At 33.5% G+C, this 21,198-nt stretch overlaps 1 protein-coding gene across 3 annotated transcripts in view; it reads right to left on the minus strand.

Annotated features, from left to right (window-relative positions):
- MKLN1 (muskelin 1) overlaps positions 1-21,198 on the minus strand; it is a 275,940-nt gene that overhangs the window by 42,819 nt on the left and 211,923 nt on the right. For all 3 annotated transcript variants that reach the window (XM_016148735.2, XM_016148733.2, XM_036231137.1), the window contains 3 exons: positions 12,471-12,683; positions 6,245-6,466; positions 3,614-3,743 (listed from right to left, as the gene is read on the minus strand). In XM_016148735.2, coding sequence (XP_016004221.1) covers positions 3,614-3,743; positions 6,245-6,466; positions 12,471-12,683 — 565 coding nt within the window. The remainder of the gene's footprint in view (positions 1-3,613; positions 3,744-6,244; positions 6,467-12,470; positions 12,684-21,198) is intronic.

Consider the following 21,198-nt stretch of genomic DNA (forward strand, 5'->3'; position numbering starts at 1 on the left):
ATTAAATTGAATTTTTTAATAATTCTTTGCTACTTTTTTTTTTTTTAATCTTGAGAAACAGTTTAAAATGGTGGGAAATAAACCTTTGCACTCAAACTTCTTAATCCCAGCTCTACCTTTTTTTGGTTGTGTAATGTTGAATATATTACTTCACCGAGTTCAATTTTTCTCATATGGTAAACAGGAATATTACCACCAGTTGGAGATATTCATAAAGTGCCATGATTAAGTGAGTGGCACACAGTAAAGTCTAAATAGAGAAGCTACTATAATCCATCGGTACATTATCTACTAGCTAGATTATAGGCACTTTGAGATACCACGATCATCTTGTTCCACTGTATTTTAGTCTAGCACTAAGCCAGTGTGTATTAGTTTTCAACACCTATTTCTTAAATCAATCACTATCTTCATTACCTTTTTCAGGTACAGTTACATTAACATTATAGGGAAGTATTACCTCTCCTCCTAGTTATTTTAATGGAAAGTTAGAAGGGCTTCTTAAAAGCTAGAGGAAGTCAAACATTAAATCGTATACCTCTAGACTATCCTACAGTAGCAGAAAATAAATGAGTAAACAAATAAGAGACGATTTTAGATACACTAAGTAATGTTATTAGTCATTTATTATATTTCTTGCCATATTTCTAAATAGCAGCTTTGGCTGCTATTTCAGACATCACCTACTGACTCCTTGTTATAGATGGTTTTTACTACACTGACACTACCCCCCGTTCCCCTCACCCTATCCTCCCACTAAATTTTAGCCAAATTTTTGGTTAAATTGTAGTTTTTGCATTATGATTAGAGAACTACTGCTCATCATAGAGTCAAGAAACAGACTGTAATGTCACCTTTCTCGTAAAAATTTTTTCTTTTCCTATTATGTTCCTGTCCTTAATCTTTTACATCAGATGTTATTTATCCATTAACTTTCTATTCCAAATGCTAAACATACATAGAGAGCCTACTTTTATCTGGAAACCTCCCTTTTGGTGAGGAAGTCTACTATCTTATGTCCTCCCACCCCAATTTGAACTAGATACTCAGAGGTTTGCTGTGCAGGTATCATCCCGATGTTCCTTCAGTGCTTTCCTGTGTTAGATCCTTTTCCCCAGCTCCTATGTGTCCTTTTTAATTACTTTTACTCCCTTTTGTTAGTGTATAAGGTGTACTAACTTCCTAAGAAAGAGCAAATAAAAAGCTCTATCATTTTTTTTAACCTTGTGTAGCAGGCACTGTTGATTGCATGATCCAATAGCCATTTTCAAATCCCTTCCTGTGTACTATACATAAAGGCTGGAAAAGCTAAATGCTCACTTTCCCAGACTCTCTTGAAGCCAGGTTTCACAGTTCTAGTCAATGAACTGTAACTAGGGAGCTTTCTGGTCAAGTTTTGCTCTCCTTCCTATTTTCCTGTCTGGAATGAAGACATGATATTTGAGGTGCTTCAGCCACCTTGCCACCATGACGCTACAGCCATGTTAAGAATGGAAAAACAGAAAAATTAAAAAGAACCTAGGGGCCTTCATGACATTGCTCAAGTCATGGCATCAATCACAGATTATCTTCATCTGGATTTCTTAACTTTGTGAGAGAAAAGATTCTCTATTTGTTTAAAACATGGTTCCCTGGGTTTCCTATTACCCAGAATGAGGGTAAAAATAGTATTTCTTCCCACTTATTTCACAGGTATTTTGGCCAGAAACAAAATTCTAGGTTGATGATAACTTTTCATTCTGAATTTTTAAGATCTTATTCCTTTATCTTATAGCTTCCGATGTTGCTGAGAATGTCATTCTAAGTGCATCATTCTAAGTCCTGTTCCTTTGAAATGTGACCTCATTTCACACTTGAAGCCTTTAAGATAGTCCTTTTATGTGAAATTCCACAATGTACAATAATATACCTTTGGAGTGAAGTTCTTATTTTTTGTTTTTTTTCTAAATTTGATGTACTAACTTCTGTAGGGGGCCATTTATAATCTGGAGACCAATGCTTTTCAGTTTAGGGAAATTTTCTGGTATTTATTTTATAATCTAGTCTCCATCATTTTCCTTGTTCTCTATGACTGGAGAAACAAACCCTTATTAGTTCAATATTGAACCTCTTGGATTGCTTTCCTAAGACTATTATTTTCTCCAATTTCCAACTCTATTTTTCAGATTTCTTACAACTTTTACTTTTTTATTCTAACAAAATTTATTTTCCAAAAGCTCTTCTTAGTCTCTGGTCTTTGATTGCATCCTATTGTCATTTTACGGATGCAGAATCCTTTCCTCTAAGAAAATTGATCCTGACCATTATTTTAATTTACTTGTGTTCAGTGCATTACTCCAGATTTCTGTTTTCATATTTGTTTTGTGTTTGTCTCTTTCATGGTGAAGGCCCTAATACAAAATATACTTAACTGACATTTCATTAAGAGTAAAGAAATAAAAAATTAATTGAAAACAGTATGCTTACTGTGGCTACACTATACTGGGACTGTGCTGTGAAAGTGGCACTGTATTGAGGACTAGGCAGCAAGATTAGCCATTTTATTGGGGGACTGGAAATCCCCAAACAATAGTATCCAAAAATCTTTGCTCCGAAGCCATACATTTCCTCCAGAGAAGGTGATTCCAATCTCCTGCTAGGAAACGTGTCTAGCATCACGGGAACAGGGAAGTGGTTCAAAGTTCCACTATTTAGTTTATAGGTTTAATGGTCCTATTTTCTACTCTATCCCATCTGCCTCCACAGAGCCTTTATCATTTCATTTCCCCCAGAGAATAAAGTTCTAGCCTCTACCAAATAGGAGGTATGGGAAAAGGATCCTGAGGGCTAACTACTTGATGAGCACTTTTTTCTTTTACTATGGTGCTATCATTAATAAAAGAAAAATTTCCCTCCTAAATATGAACAACTATTTTAATAAAAGATCTGTTTTTGTAAATAATAGCTAAAAGGAAAAGCTGATCTAATTTCTCACCTTATTGTTCAAATTAGTCATTTTACCCCACTGAGCCTTAAAGAAATACCATTCTTCTGCGTATACTAACTATAATCATAGGAAAAGTGACAAATATGTAGAGTAACATATTAGTTAACACAGATAGAGTACATTTTCATCCAAAATATTTGAGAGTGAATATATAGTTATGCAGAGCAAGATGCATAAAACTGGAACTATCTCAAACCAATCACCCTATTACTAGAAGAATAACTTCTTGGCTGCTGGGCCTGTAAACGTAAACGGCATTACCAATTACGTGAAGTCCGTCCTCAGAACAAAGACATACTCTACTATGCTAGTGCCTAATATATAAGTCACTATAGGGAAAACAAAAGTGGAAAAGATTTGTAAATACGTAATACAGTTTTTAGGGTATTAATTCTTATAAAGCTGCCCCCTCCCCACAGCAAGTGCACACATAATTACTTTAGAAATTCAGATAATTTTCTGCTTAAAATAATAACAATTTAGCTGGTAGTTTTATTCCTTTCACTCAGAATTACTTCAATTAAAGAAATGGGGAAAGGATGAAGAACAGTTAGACAACAGGCTACACAGTCTTCTACCTAAAGCAGTTAAGTAGGATATGACAGAAGAATTGCTAAATGCCTTTACCCATTCCAGAGTCCTTCTTGGTGCCATCTGATATTATGTCTACATGATCAGAGTCCACATCATAACTAAAGAAATCATTCAAATACGTCTTCGATCTCTGGCCACCAAAAACATATAAGCAACGATTTTTCTGAAAAATAAGATAAAAAGGGCAAAGAACGGAAAAGGTTGTCATTTCCATGAAGATTTCAGATGAATTTTTAAAAATTTAAATCTCTAAAAAGAAATTTTATGACAGATTTCATGCAATGAAGTACTATGCTGGTACAAAGAGTAATGAGGAAGCTTTATATATACTGCTAAGAGGTGATTTCTAGTGTATCCTATTAAAGTAAAAAAGCACAGGGCAGAATAATATGTACAAGGTGGTGCCTTAGTGTAAGAAAGGAGAAAAAGGAATGTACACGTGTTCAAAAAGAAACAAAAGAAGGAAACTAATAAAGGACAGTTACCTATAGGAGAAGAGGCAGAGCAGGAAGACAGGTATGAAAACCAAATCTCTATGAAAGTACCTTGACTTATGGTTTTAGAACTAGGTATATGCTTTTATTTAACTAAAAAACCAAATTAACTCAAATGAAAAAAAAAACTCTGAAATTTGAAAAAATGAAAGAAACCTATAATAAAGATATAACCAAACAGAAAGAGGAATCCACAAAGAAGTAGTATTTCTAGTGATTTTAATTTATGTTTTTGACTATCCATCCTTACTGGGCATATTCTCAACAGAAAAGTAATCAAAAAGCAATCTTAAACAGCATTCAGTAATTTTGTTGTTAGTTTCGTTATTCTGTAAACTATTAAAGACAGAACAAGTAAATATAATAATGACATTAAGAATTCTGAACTTAAAAGATAAACAAATACAAAATCAAAGATACTAATTTAAAAACTCTATAATCTTTAATTTGAATTGGACATATCAGTATGAACTCAGGATTCAATTTTTCTTATTAAAAAAGATAATACATATGTATGTATACACATGCACACACATATGCATGGATATACTGAGAGAGGGGTACTTCTGCAGAGAAAAAATACTAAGCATCAAAAAGAGTAATGACATCATTGGATTAAACACATCAAATATATAAAAATTAATGAGTTCATAATAATACTTAAAAAAATCCATTAACTTTGGAGCCTCAACTCAATAAGAAATGAAAAAGGAAAAAAATTAAACATTTTATTGCCTATCCGGTGTGGTTTACATATCAGGATAGCCACATAGTTAATGAGTATTTTTTATAGTAGATCACAGTTTACAAATGCTTAAGAAATGATGCAATTAGAAAAATCACCATTTTACAACCTAGGCAATGACTATCAAAGGCTGCTACAGCCATGAGGTCAAACGTTGACTGAACTCAATGAATAATTTTAATATCACCAAAAGTATGACAACTACACATTAAATGCCTCTTGATATTTTGCAATCAGACCACTTATGAAGTATTTTTGTATCTCTCATCCCCATCACCTCCCTTCAAAACATGGAGGTCTAAAAGCAAGACTGGGAATTTAACTACCAGCTTCAAGAAAATATGGAGAATATAAGATCACGTTAAATGATATGATGATGATAAAATCAGCCAAATCGAGAATACAGGAAATTCTAAAGCACACAGATTCAGTTTCTTTAACAAATAAGTGGTATGTGGGGGAAAAAATAGGAGGGGTGAGTACTGTTACAGATTAAAAGAGATTTAAGAGACTTAACCAAATGTAGTATGTAGACCTTTTATGAATCCTGACTCAAATAAACCAACTATGAAAAGGTATTTTTCAGTACTTCAGAAAAATACCATGTATTAAATGATATTAAGAACTTGCTTTTACTTTGGTTACGTATTGTATTGGTATTGTGATTATGTTTTTAAAAAGTCCTTATCTGTTAGTGATACAGTATGGTATTTATAGGTATAATGATACAAAGTCTAGATTTGCTTTAAAATATCCCAGCACAATACAATTTAAGAATAAACTTAAAAATCAAAGAAACATCAGAAAAATAAATGAAATATAAGTAGAGTAGATACATGAAAAGTAAAGAAAGGAATATTGATAACTCCTGTACCTGATAAATGAGTACATAGAAATTTATCATGCTCTTCTCTTCACTTGGTATATGTTTAAAATATTCCACAATATATTTTAAAAATTATGTTCACAGAAAGAAGGCCAAGTTTTCACTATAACACGTGAAAAGGTTAAAGAAATGTCTGTATGTTGATTTTACTGAGCAATTTTAATTCTAATTCTATAAAATCAATTCTTAATTATTCACACTGAATTAAGAGTGGGGAAAATAAGAACATAAAAAATTGATCTTCTAGTTACTAAAAGAAATCAATAACTAGAAAGGTATAATAAAGAGAAATAGTGCAATATCTATATAAGCAGTGAAGTTAGTCATAAGAGTGCCTAGATTAGTATTCAGGGAATTACTAAATTGATGGGAATGAGTTCACTATTAAAAGTTTTATTTCGCCTATCATTGCTAACGCTAATCATTTATTTCTAATGCAAAGTTTGGATCTCTTACTGATGAATCAGATTTTAAAACTTCTTTTCCTATTGAGATACACATGACAAAATAAGGTAATATAATATACGGAATATTCTTACTGAGTGAAATAGCATGCAGTGTCCTATCCGCGACTGGATGTCCTCAGGCCCAGCATTACAGGAGTCCTCTCGAAGAAGTTTCCAGGTTTGACATTGACAGTTGAAAGCAAACAACCCACTGAATTGTGGTTCACTGGCTCTGCTGTCGTCTACGCTGCCATTACATGTCAAAATTCTACCACCAAAGGTGTAGATCATATGTTTTTCTGAGTCCATACACATCTATCAGAACAAGGCAACAGATTGAACCGTTTTAGATTGTTCCTGTTGTATGTGCTAAAATGAACCAATGTGTGCATTTTCAGATTCTCAAAAAAACTAAACTTCATCTAATAACATGAAGACCACCCCTGATTATCATATGTACTTATTGCAATACAGCTCACCACCTGGCAGATTCAGGATGAATTTCTAAATACTTTTTCAGGTTTCCATTTTTCTCAGTAGGAGTTAAATATGTTGGGTTAAAGAGCTTTATGTTTTCTTGAAACTGTATGATTTTTACCAAATTAACCAAGAATGCATGAGGTACTGATTTATAAACCTGAGAGTAAATACAGATCATACTCTCAGTAAATAGTGATCACACCCTCCTTTTCATCCTTATAAAAACTCCTTTCTATTCTAGATAAACATCCAATTAACCTTGCTACCATTTAATGAGAGAGCAGATATGTGAATAAGTAATTCACATATGTGAAGCAGCTAAATACATTTCTCTGCATTTATTTTATGAAACTCTTCAAATTATATCACAAAATATACTAAAACAAACAAAAGACATTTATAGCAATTGGTCTTCAGACTGATATATCTATGTTGTGATGACTCTTGCCTTCTTTTAACACAATACCATAAATTTAGTTTTCTTTAAGGTATGTTATACAACCCATGTTCAAAAGCCAATCTGGATTCTTTGATTCATTTAACTCAAGGAGATTATAGCTTTTCATAAAAATATCTCTGCAAAAACAGCTATTTGTCACTAGACATAAGAATTAAATTCTATTTCAAAGAATATATATGTCCAAGTTGGGAATTAGATGTTGAACACAAGTGACATTTACATTTAAATAATAAATTGTGTACATAAAACATCCGTTATTTTGCTAAAGCACAAACACTAGCCATCGTATGTTAAATTCTCTTCTCCCATCAAATTACTTCTGCTATTTATTTTGGACTGTTTTTAATAAAAAGCTATTTTAATAATTTCAAATTAATATTAAAAAGAAAAGATTCTAGCATCTACTAATCTTTACATAGCACTAAAAAGATCTATTCACTGCCCATTTCCCAGGTTTCTGGCACACTTCCATAAATTAAGATGAAAATCCATTATTTCTCAAGGGTAAAATCTCTGTGAATAAGGTTACAAAACTGAGATGTCAAAATGTTCATGTTCCTGGTACTCCAAAGAAAGTGTTCCTACTTTTTAATCTTAAATGATCCTATCATTAAAAAGCAATCCATATATTGCTGAAGACAACTCAGTATGGCCTCATTCACCTACTATATATATCACTGTCTAGGACTTCACTGAAGCTGGGTCACATTACTCTGTCCTAAATACTTAAGGCTCAAATCTCTCCAAATACCTGGGGATCATGCTGAAAATCCTGAGGGATCTACATTATGTGAGCCAATTTATATTTTCACAGACCCATACTAATTTTGGCCAATCTCTGTTACCAGGTTTTTTATGGTTATTGAGCCCCTATGGTTCTACTTCATATGGCTACAAAGGGAGTTTCTCTTTCTTTGCAGGGATATTTAATTTTGATGTACTTAGTCTCATTTGTTTGCCTAAAAAAGTAATCAGTTTTTAGGATTTTCTCTTAATTCTGAGTTCTGAAAAGTCATTAAGGAAGTATCTAGAGATATTCTTTTTCATTTATCCTGATCTGCACTTCATTCTGACAATTGTCTTCAGCTTTAGAAGTTTTCTTCATTTTACCTTGCCATTATGTTTTGGCCTGCATTCTCTTCTAGAACTCCTAGTAGACAATATTGGAACTTCAGGACTTCTGCTCTGTTTGACTTATCTCTTATAATTTCAGCTCATTAATTTAGTAACCATTTAGAGGTGACTGTGGCTGTTCCGCTTTTTAGTTAATTTACTGAGATTTTTATTTTGAACCAATTTATAATTTTTCTAGATCTATCTTTCTCATGGATGCAATAGTCTCCTGAATTGCTCTAAAAATATCACTTACTTATTTTAAAGGCTTCTTCAGTTTAGAATATTGCTTTTATTTGTAAATTCTTAATTTGTTGAGTTCAGTACTCCTGTTTCATGGTATGAATTATCTTCACATATTTGGATTTTTTTGTTGTTGTTCTAGTCCTTATTGTATCTGAGAATCCCTAGTCATCTGCCTGTTGCATATACAGTAGCCTGCCTCAAGGAACTGGGTGGGGAGAAATGAGATGTGATGTTGTGAGAGGTTCCACTGGGGGGTTCCTCCAGTGCCCCTGGGAGTATTGCTCTACCTTTCTAGCTCCAATGTCCACCTTCAACATGAGTTCACAATTATGTACTACTCAGTCAAACTGAAGAAGGCCCTGATGTTCAGTCTCCAACTGATCATCTAATGTTTGCCCTAGCTATATAAACTTTGAGAATCAAGCTGCTGCAATCTTACACACTCCAGTTTCTTCTGGTTGGATGGGATCCTATCTGCTTTCTATCTTAAAGGAATTTATGCCCCTCCCCCAAATTTCTAAGTTCCCCAAGCACATTCTTTCTTGTTTTTCAACACCGTTACTAATGTAGTCTGTCATTTCACAGGATGCGGGGCAGGAGGACAGTAAATGTTCAGCCTACCAATGATCCACACTGACCTAGGGAGAATGTCAATGAACCAAGATCTCCAATCCGTTGACTAAAGTTTCTCCTGCCATTTCTTGGCTTGCTTATATTCCATTTTCTAGTAATGTCTTCAAAAAGTGTTCAAACTTGAAGGACAGTCTGGCTAGATATAAAATCCTTGACTCACACTGTCTTTTCTTGAATACCTTCGTGGAGTTGCTCTATTGTTTTCCTGGCCCTGAATGTAGCTATAAAGAAATCTATTACCAGTCTCATTTATTTCTTCTTAAGGTGACTTGATCATTTTGCCTATTTGCCCTGAATAATGACTTCCTTATCCTTGAAATTCAGTGTTACTAACACAAGTCTTAGAGTTGTGTCAGTCAATTTTCCCTGAATACAGCATATCCTTTTGAAATGTGGAATAGTCTTCTTTCTTTAGGAAAGTTGTCTTAAATTTTGTTTATAAATATTTGTTCTGTTTTATTGTTCTATTTTCTGTCTTTAATGTCTCTAGTTAAATGTATATTGGCTTACTTCTACCTGTCTTCTTCAGAATTTTCTGGCTAATCCTTTTTTTATCCTTATTTTGTTATTATCTGCCCTTCTTATTTCTATCCTATATGATCCTTCCTATTCTTGATTATGTTCCTTGTAGATCAGTCTTCATTTTTCAAAGTGTTACTATGTTTTTATTCACTTTCTTTCTTGAGTTTTACCAGGTCCAGTTTCACCTGCTCCTATTATTTGTTCATCTCATCGGCATTCTTGAATTTATGCTTTATAGTTTTCTTCAGAGTATCAAGCTTCATTAAGTTATTTAATTCATGTTCAGATACTCAAATATAATTTACATTTGCTGTTGTGTGAAGATTTTTGCTGTTTTCTTTTTATTGTTTTTCTTTAGAATACCCCTCTAAAGATTTGGTTTTTATTGCTTTTTAGATTTTCACATTTAACTAAGTTGAATTTCCCTGTACCAGATAACAGAGGGTTTCTATGAAAGGGTAATGTTCTTGCTCAAGGACTCCCTCCTCTGTTGCTACTAAATTGAATAGCTTCTTCAATACATGGTATTTCTGTAAAGCCACGTCTTCTCTAACACCATGAACCCTCATCTGGTTTAGGGAGCTTCTTTCTCAAGCCTTGAGCTCCCCAAATCCTTCACTGGCCATTGCAAAAGGAGCCACTGGTTCTTACTTGTCATGGTGTTTCCTCTACTTTTAGAAGATGGTGCTTTCTGACATCTACCACCTCTGGGCCTTTCTGGGTACTTTCTACATGATATTTTACTGACTGCCCCAATGGCTGCCCTGGGTTCAACTTGCTGCCCTGCTCATGATACTTCCCATTAAGATGTATCTCTGCTAGAGGCGACCTCTGCATTCCTAGTTCTCCCCCATTATAGTGTTGTGGGCTTCAATGCAGGTTCTGGATATTTCAGTTGTTTTGGGCTAGACTTACAAGAAATTGGGAGTTTTCTTTGGCTCCTGGTTTTGCTGAATATGTGATTTGCATGTGTGTTTTTAAAATCTTTTTTGTTTGGTTCTCATTATTCCTGAAAATCACACAAAGCAACAATATGGAAAGCTTCAAAACTAACCTGCCGCTGTGTTCTTAAGAAATACAAAAGCCTCTGAATTAAAAAAGTTTTAATATGTTAAAATAAAAATGACAATGTAACTTTTAAACATATCTTAATACTTTCTCATGTTCTTCTCAACTCTAAACATTGTCAAATCTTAAAGTGTCATGAACCACCCCAAGTAATTCTTGGAGTTAAGTTACAATTTATAACTTTATTTGCATGGAACAGAAGAGAAAATGAAGGCTGATACAGATTGTGTAATTGTTCAAGGTCGCAGACCTAGTTGTGAGCTGAATCAGCACTGAAAATCTGTTTTCTTCCACCCCTGCTGTTCTGCTGTAACATCTAATCAGTTGAAAACCAAACATTATTTAATAGAACTTAACTTCCAAGCAACGATCATTTTATAAAAGTCCAGAGAAACAAAGGCTATATATACAAACACAATATATGTGTTATACTCAGACTACGCCTAAGCCACTTTTTTCAACCTGTAAAAATAAAGACATAAGCATCTTTAGAGAAAAAATTTGTAACCGGTCAAAAGCAAGAAAATAAATTGTTTCCCTCACAATGTTATCTGCTGATGTTCTGTTTTTAAAAGATCAGAACAAGCCAAACTTTTTTTTTGAGTACTTATTTTCCACATGAAAACACTGAGGATGTCAGCAGGGAAGTACAAAGCTTTGCAGAGCTCAGTTACATAGAGCCAGCAGACATTCCAAATTCAATCTGGGAGTATTTTGAAGACTCATGTTTTTGATTTTCCACCCACCACTTACTTGATAGGTACATAACCCACTCCTCTTTTACTCACCAGTCTCCTATAATAACCTCTTGTTAATATAAATATAGCAGTAGGATTATTTCAAAGCAAAGAATTAACAAAATCTGTAAAAGAACAATAAATAAAGACTTGGGTTTTAACTTGTATATAAGATAGGAGATAAAATAGGCCTAAGCTAGATTCTATCATAATTCTAGCGCCACCTTCCTTTTCTAAAGTACAAGATAATTCCATGTTCATTAATATAATGTTACAGATTTTTTAAAAGTCTTTTCCTCCCCCATACTCCATACACTTTGGACCTGGGCTGAACCTATTTTATAGGATTCAAAGTTACATTACTATTTTGTTTGAGGTACTGAACGATACTGAACTGATATGGAATAAGTATTCAAATGCGGATTCAATGGTAATGACACTGATAGGGATAATGATGAGAGCTACATGCATATTAATATTAAAATGGCTTACAATGTCACCATCTGTATTACAGTTTTCTTGTGTACCTCATCATTATATGATTTTTACTGATGCTTAGTTTAAACTTCATCTAGTTTATGACAAATTCCTGTTTTATAACAAGTTTCTGACTATGTACAAAAGTAAATGTTATACTTGAATTGGAAGAAAAGCCCTAGATTTAAATTCTTGAACTCATTATAAAGTAATTTTAAATTTCTACCAGGAATACCAAAAAAAAAAAGTTTCAAAAGGGTGCACTGTTATTGTTATAATTTATGGATACTTATAAAACTAAATTTATTTTTTCTAATATATACTGCTCTTTCTACTCTATCCATAGTTTTTATAAATCCATAGTTGTGTTCTGAAATCTCAGTATTTTATCCTGAACTAAAAAAGAGGAAAAAAATTTTAAGAGTAACTTTATATCTCCTGAGAAAAGTTATTATTATCTGTCATAGGTCTTTGTAATGGAAATCACTAATAGACAACTCAGCATAACATGTGAAATAAGCCCTAAGAGTAAGAGTTACTAAGCACTAATTAATTCTATCATATATTGATCTGTGCGCCAAACCTGATGATCAAACACCAACTTCGGCCCTCCATCAGCAGCGGTATCTTCACTGAGTAACATCCATGTGTTTGTGTCAATGTCATAACGATAGAAGTCACTTTTCAGAGATTTGCTGTTCCTCACAGAGGAATCCAAATAACGCCCCAATGTGTAGATTTGCCTTCGTTGAATGTCAATACACATTTTATGACATGATCTTGCACTAGGACCATTCTGTGGAGAAAAAAAAAAAGAAAAAACTCAAAGAATAACAGAAAATAAAGTTAAATGCCCCTTTTCGTTGACTTTCATTATAAGGGTTGCTCGCAAACTCACAGCAAGTCAACTAATATCAGTCCAACACTAGGCTTAAATATCTTAAAAAAAAAAAAAAAAAAAAAAAAGGTAAGAGAAGCAGTAGGAGATACAAATCTTACCTTAGAAACGCTTAAAATCTACCAGGAAAGATGAGATGAACTATACTGTACTTCATGGACCTCTGTTTATAATACTTATATGGTTTCTATTATATACTCCATTGCACTTTAGTCATTTATGTACAGAGCTTAATTCTCTAGTATATGTCAATCTACTTAAGAACGCATTGGTCTTTTAAAATATTTTTCATCAGAACTTCTCATCAGAATTTAGCACAAAAGGGACACTCCAAGAATATTTAGAATCACTGAATTTCACAACTGGAAGGAACTTTAATATAACTTCTAGATTAATTATCTCCTTTTAAAGATGAGGAACTCTAAGCCAAAAGACAAAAGAGATCTTCCTGAAAGCTCCTGAAAGCTAGTATGGCTACTGACAGAAGCAGATGGAGAAGTTAAGTCTTTAAATTCTTCATCCTCTCTTTATATTATATAAAACTGACTCTCCCGACTGAATAAATAACACAACTGGAGAACAGTAAGAAGAACAGTATATTAGCAACAAAAATTAATTAGTTGAGATGACTTGTATCTCAGAACTGAATAAAAGATAAAGCAACATTACAGTGAAAACCAAAATTGAGTTCATGGGAAAAAAACAAAACTTCAATTAGGCAGGACTGAATTTGTTGAAAGGGGAGAAAGGAAACAGAACTATTATTTATTAAATAGCTCCTAAATTCTGTATATTATTATTATATAGGTGTATATATTTCATTTAATACATATAACAACTCTATAAAAGAAACATTATCACTTTTTCACGGAATCTAAACAATTTGTCGATAGTCACAAAACTATGTTGTAAGGTAGAGAATCTAAGCCCCGCTAGTCTACACCTAGATAATCTAAATGTAACCTGGGCAAAAACTGTTCTTTCCATTATTCCAGATTGCTTTTTCCAGAAGAGAAAGAAAAGCAAAAATATACTTAATATAATGTGTGTGGTTATAATGGAAAAGAATTCTTGCTGCAGAAATAAGAGAGTTGAAGTATAGGGTAGAAACAGGAAGCCTGTTTGTGACCAAGAGAGGAGTGACCAAAAGAGGAGACAGAATATAATCTTGCAAACAATAAAAAACTATTATAGGTTTTTAGAGCAGGACATAAGATTTAAAAAGCAGTATTATGGGAAGAGTAATCTAGTATTATTATTTAGCCTAAATGTAGGAATAAGGCATTAGGCAAGAAGAACAGTCTGACATTAGTGTTATTAAATCAGATATTAGGTTAATTTAAATCTGCATTTTAGTATTCATACCAGTTACTATTTTAAAATTTATTTTTAAAGATTTTTGTCAAGAAAAATCTTCAGTAAATAAGGTGAAAATATTATTTAGAAAGAATTTCTTCCATAATTAATCTCAAAAACAAAGATGAAGTAATATATAATAAATTGATGCTATATTTCCTAGAGTGTGAAGTTTGAAATTGAATAGGAGAGTAATGGAACTTCTTATTTCAGCTTAATTAGCACAAGTGCTATTAAAATGCTGAACGATTATTCCCTAAGTTAAAAGGAAAAAGAAAATAAAGAATAAGAATAGAATAGAAAACAGACTAAATTAACAAAGTTGGTTTTTTGAAAGATTAATAAAATTATAAACTATTAGCAAGACTAATTTTTTAAAAAGGAAAATACAAATTGCCAATGTTAGAAATGAAAGCAGGAATATTACTAGAGGCTCACTAGAAGATGAAAAGAATTAAGGGACTATTACAAAAAACAAGTAAAATCTGACAATATAGATAAAAATAGGTATATTCCTTGAAAAAAAATTTACCTTATCAAAATTGACCCAGGATGAAAGAGAAAATATGAAGTCATTATATCTACTAAAAAATTGAATTCATAATTTAAAATCTGCCCACAGAGAATGCCAGTCCTACTTATATGCACTAGCAAATTTTATCAAACACTTAAGAAATAATACCAATTTTACATAAAATTTTTCAAAAACAAAGGGAAACAGCTTCTCTATTTGTAATCTATATTCTAGTCCATTCTTAATTTATTTTATGAGGACAATATAATACTGAAACTAAGCAACAATTATCACAAAGGAAGAGGAGGAGAAATAATAAACAGGCAGCTAGTATACCTCAATATTAATGACATACAAAAACTAATCTTTAACAAAATATTAACAAATTGAATGCAGCAATATCTAGAAAGGATATTTCATGGTTAAAGGGAGTTTATCTCAGAAATGCAAAGTTGATTTACATTTGAAAATCGATCAGGCTAATTCATCACATTAACAGAATTAAAGGTAAAAAATGTGATATTATCAATATATAGAAAAATAATTTAATAAAATCCAACATATTCATGAGGAAAAAGTCACAGCTATGAGGACTAGAAACTTCCTAAATCTGATAAAGAACGTATAAAAATCCTAAATCTAATTTTTCATTTAATGGTGAACTACTAAATGCTTTTCTGTAGGATCTGTAACAAGATAAGAATATCTATTCCCACTTCTATTTAAAACTGTACTGAAAGTCCAAGTCAGTCCAAGAAATCAACAGAATACACTTCCATTAATAAGGCATTAATTTAAAAAATGAAATAAAAAGTTATGACAGAAAAAAGGTAGAAAGAAGTAAAACTGTCCCTGTTCATAGATGACATGACTGTTGAAAAATCCTAAGAAATCAACAAAGAAACTATTAGAAATAATAGGTGGATTTTAAAAAGTAACATACAAAGCCAATATTAATGAAAAACAATTTACTTCTCTATACTAACAGCAAACAAATGGAAAATTTTAAAAATTAAGTTCCATTTAAAATAGCAAGAAAAAAAAAAACAAAATACACCGGGATTAATTTAATAAAAATAGCCAACCTCTAACCTAGAAATTTCAAGAGTGCTGAGATATTAAAGAAGACTGAAGTAAATGGAATTTAACTATGTCCATGGATCTCTCTCTTTGAAACAAGAATATGCTGAACATCTAAAACTCAACAAAAAACACCCAAACTGCACACCAGCACATCTGAGCATGGGATCTGCACCTAAAAGCTACCACAGGTCAGAACCCCGAGTAACAGGCAGTAGACTGGGAGAAATAAAGAAGCTGGAGCTCTCTGCAGGAGGAGGGGTAGGAGTAAAGGTGCGGTGACTTCTCTGCTCAGCCTGCCTGGAAGTGCCGAAACTTCTAGCAGCCGGCAGCAGGGCCCAGTCATCAGGGCAGAATGCAGAGAAGTGGGATGGGGCCACAGAGAAACAACAGTTTTTACTGGCCGCGGTTGCAAAACTGAGGCTGAGCTGCAGCCCTCAACTCCTAAACCAGAGGGCCCTGCCCTCCATATTCTACGAGACCTAGAACCATAGATCCCCCAGGGGAATCTGAGCAAACACTACCGAAACTGCTGCTAACACTAACAGGGTTTGAAACTGAGAGTAGCAAGTGTGATTAAAATCTACAAGAAAATAAAAAGGGCATTTAGGTTTTATATAAAGCAGGGATCCAAGAGGCTTAGATGCCATCTACTGGAAACCAAAAGAAAAGTGCCTTCTTTGCAACAGGCTAAAGAGACTTTTATATAATGAATCTTCTTTCTGAAAAAAACAACAGAATACACTTCCATTAATGCTCAGGCAGAGAAATAGTCCACTCAACACCATAAACAATCACAGTGACAAGACATCTCAGAAAGAAAGAGAAAAATCTCCAGAAAATGAGTTTACAGACACAGAAATATGTGACTTAAATGACATACAATTCAGGATGGTACTTCTGAAAAAACTCAACGAGGTCCAAAACAACTCAAATCGGCAATTTCAGGAATTGAAAAAACAACTAGATGACCAGAGTAAGGAGACTGAAACCCTCAAAAGGAACCAACTAGAACTTCTGGAGATGAAGAACACACTATGAGAGATGAAAAATGAAATAACAAGCTTAGGAAGTAGAGTCGACCAAATGGAGGAAAGGGTGAATGATATCAAAGACAGAAATCTAGAAGTAAATCAAAAGGAAGGAGTGAGAGACCGAAGAATGAAAAATAAGGAAAGAGAAATACAAGAACTAGCTGATACCATCAGACGAGGAAATATAAAAATAATGGATATTACCGAAGGCGAGGAAAAGGAGAAGAGACTAGAAAGCATTTTCAGACAAATAGTGGACGAGAATTTCCCAAATATAAGGAATGAGCTGGATGGAGCTTGGACTTCAAGGTGTCAACAGAACACCAGTTAATCTCAATCCAAAAGACCTTTACCAAGACACACTGTATTAAAGTTTTCAAGAATCAATGACAAAGACAGAATTCTCAGGGCAGCCAAGGAAAAGATGTTGGTAGCATTAGATTACCCTCGGACTTCTCAGCACAAACCTTACAAGCCAGAAAGGAATAGAATCGAATATTTAAACTATTAAGTGAAAGGAACTACCAGCCTAGAATAATGTACCCAGCTAAGATCTCCTTTAGCTACAAAGGAGAAATTAAGACATTTCCATACAAAAATAGAGGGAATTCTCCACTATGAGGCCTGCACTACAAGAAATACTGAAAGGTGCCAGCTCATCTAAAACAAACTAACAAAACAACAACAACGAAAAATACATAATTAGGAGTAAAGTGACTATCAGGCAAATAGAAGCAAGGAGTGCAACCCTTACTAAGAACAGGGCATTATAAGCTTAAATAATAAGAGAATTGCTATAGCAAGATAGTAATGAACATTCAGCATACATAGGGACAAATTGAGATATCAATGACTGACAAAGGATTCAAAGATCCAGATTTGTAAAGGGGAAGGGAGATAAGGCACACGCAGAAGAAAATGAATGATTGTATATATACAACTATCCTTTTCATATTCATAATGATAACCACACACCAAAGATTCACAACTGAAGTATATAACATAAAAGAAAAAGAACCAGAGGCAAAACCCACAAAAGCCAATCAAAATAAAGAAAACAGAAACACAAGGACTAGGAAGCAATGGAAACACTGAGCTACCAGAAAGCAAAAGATAAAATGGTTATAACAAGTCCTCATATTTCAATAGTCACCCTAAATGTAAATGGACTGAATTCACCAATAAAAAGGCACAGAGTTGTAGAATGAATCAAAAAACAAAACCCAACCATATGCTGCCTCCAGGAGACAGAGCTCAGCTCCAAAGACAAATACAAACTCAAAGTAAAAGGGTGAAAATTGATATTTCAAACAAATGGCATTCAGAGAAAAGGAAGAGTAGCAGTACTAATATCAAACAAAATAGACTTCGAAATAAAAAAGGTAAAGAAAGATACTGAGGGACACTTCATAATGATAAAGGGAATCATGTACTAAGAAGACATAACAATTACTAATATCCATGTTCCCAATCAGGGAGCCCTGAAATATGTAAAGCAATTACTAACAGAATTAAAGGGAGAAACAGATCAAAACACTATCGTAGTAGGGGACCTAAATACCCCCCTGTCAGATATGGACAGATCATCCAAACAGAAAATCAATAAGGAGATAACATCCTTAAATGACACAATAGACCAACTAGATAAAATCAACATTTACAAGGCTTTCCATCCCAAAACAGCTGCTCATACATTCTTCTCTAGAGCACATGAAACATTCTTAAGAATCGACCACATACTGGGACACAGAAATAGCCTCCATAAATAAAAGAGGGTTGAAATCATACCAGCCATATTCTCTGATCATAATACTTTGAAACTAGAGATCAACTGCAGAAAGAAATCAGGAATAACTACAAATACATGGAGATTAAACAACACGCTACTGAAGAATAACTGGGTCAGGGAAGAAATAAAAAGAGATCAAGAGATACATGGAAACAAATGATAATGACAGTACATCATATCGAAACTTTTGGGACACAGCAAAAGCGGTTATAAGAGGAAAGTTCATATCATTACAGGCCTCTCTCCAAAAACAAGCACGAGCTCAAATAAACAACCTAATGCTTCATCTTAAAAACTAAAAAAGGAAGAACAAATGAGGCCTAAGGTCAGCAGAAGGAAAGAAATCATCAAAATTAGAGCAGAAATAAACAAAACTCAACACACAAAAAAAAAAACAACAGAAGGAATAAATACAACAAGGAGCTGGTTCTTGGAGGTTAATAAAATTGACAAACTCCTGGCTAGGCTCACTAAAGAAAAAAGAGAAAGGACACAAATAAAATCAGGGATGAAAGAGAGGAAAATACAACGGACATTGCAGAAATACAAAGGATCATGCAAGAATACTATGAAAAAGTATATAATAACAAATTTAATAACCTAGAAGAAGTGGACCAGTACTTAGAAAAATACAATCTTCCTAGACTGAATCAAGATCTGGAAAATCTAAATAGACCGATCAGCAGTATGGAAATTGAACCAATCATCAAAAACTACCAAAAAGTAAAGGTCCAGGACCAGATGGCTTCACCAGTAAATTCTACCAAACATTGAAAGAAGATTTAATACCTATTCTCCTCAAACTCTTCCAAAAAATCGAAGAGGAGGCAATACTTCTCGATTCATTTTATGAGGCCAATATTACTCTGATACTAAAACCTGATAAAGATAACACAAAAAAAGAAAACTATAGGCCGATATCTCTCATAAACACAGATGCAAAAATCCTAAATAAGATACTAGTGAACCAAATGCAGCAACATATTAAAAAGATTATACACCACAATCAAGTGGGCTTCATCCTAGGGGCACAGGGATGGTTCACATATGCAAATTGATTAATGTGATACACCACATAAACAAATTAAAAAATAAGAATCATATGATCGTATCCATAGATGCAGAAAAAGCCTTCGACGAGATACAGCATCCAATTATGATTAAAACACTTAACAAAATCAGTATAGAAAGAAAGTACCTTAACATAATAAAGGGCATCTATGACAAACCCTCAACCAATATTATACTTAATGGTAAAAAAATAAAAAACCAAAACCTTCCCTCTAAGATCAGGAACAAGGCAAGGCTGTCCACTATGCCACTGTTATTCAATATAACATTGGAGGTCCTGGCAAGTGCAATCAGACAAGAGAAAGATACAAAAGGCATCTCAATAGGAAATGAAGAAGTCAAACTGTCACTATTTGCAGATGACATGATTCTCTACATAGAAAACTCTAAAGACTCCACAAGAACACTACTAGAAACAACACACAAATACAGTCTCTGGATACAAAATTAACATTCAAAAATCCATAGCATTCCTATACTCCAATAATGAAGTGTCAGAAAAAGAAGTGGAAAAAATAATTACTTCTACAATTGCAACAAAAAGAATAAAATACCTAGGACCTAGGAATAAATTTAACGAAACATGTGAAGAACCTATATAATGAAAACTACAAGACCCTATTAAAAGAAATCAAAGAAAAAACAAAGAAATAGAAAGATAGTCAGTGTTCTTGGATTGGAAGAATTAACATACTTAATATGACCTAAAGCATTATACACGCAATCTCTATCAAAATCCTATCAGCATTTTTTAGAGAAATAGAACAAAAAAAAAATCATCAGATTTGTATGGAAGCACCGAAGACCCAAAGCCATCCTGAGAAAAAAGAATGAGGCTGGAGGCATCACTCTGCCTGACTGCAACTTATACTACAAAGTGACAGTAATCAAAACGGCTTGGTATTGGCAGCAAAACAGACACATGGACCAGTGGAACAAAATCGAGAGTCCAGAAGTAAACCCATATTTATATGAGCAAATAATTTTTGATAAAAAAAGCTAAAAACATACAGTGGAGAAAGGAAAGCCTCTTCAATAAATGGTGCTGGGAATATTGGAAGGTCACTGGCAAAAGAATGAAACTAGACTGTTGTCTATCACCATACACCAAAATGAACTCAAAATGGATTAAGGACCTGAATATAAGACCTGAAATAATATAATACACAGAAGAAAACAGGAACTAATCTCAAGGACCTGGGGCTTAAAGAAGATTTCATGAAGTTGACCTCAAAGGCAAGGGAAGCAAAAGCAAAAATAAATGAATGGGACATCATCAAACTAAAAAGCTTCTGCTCAGCCAAAGAAATTGTCAATGAGGTAAAGAGACAACCATCCAAATGAGAAAATATATTTGCAAGCAACACCCCTGATAAGGACTTAATATCCAAAATATACAAAGAACTCATATGACTCAATAACAACAAAAAAAAACCCAAATGATCCAATCAAAAAATGGGCAGAGGACCTGAACAGACATTCTCCCTAGAGGACATACAAATGGCCAACAAATACACGAAAAGATGCTGAACATCGCTAGCTATTAGGGAAATGCAAATCAAAACCACA

This window comes from Rousettus aegyptiacus, unplaced genomic scaffold, assembly GCF_014176215.1.
Source record: "Rousettus aegyptiacus isolate mRouAeg1 unplaced genomic scaffold, mRouAeg1.p scaffold_m13_p_13, whole genome shotgun sequence".
NCBI classification, from domain to species: Eukaryota; Metazoa; Chordata; class Mammalia; order Chiroptera; family Pteropodidae; genus Rousettus; species Rousettus aegyptiacus.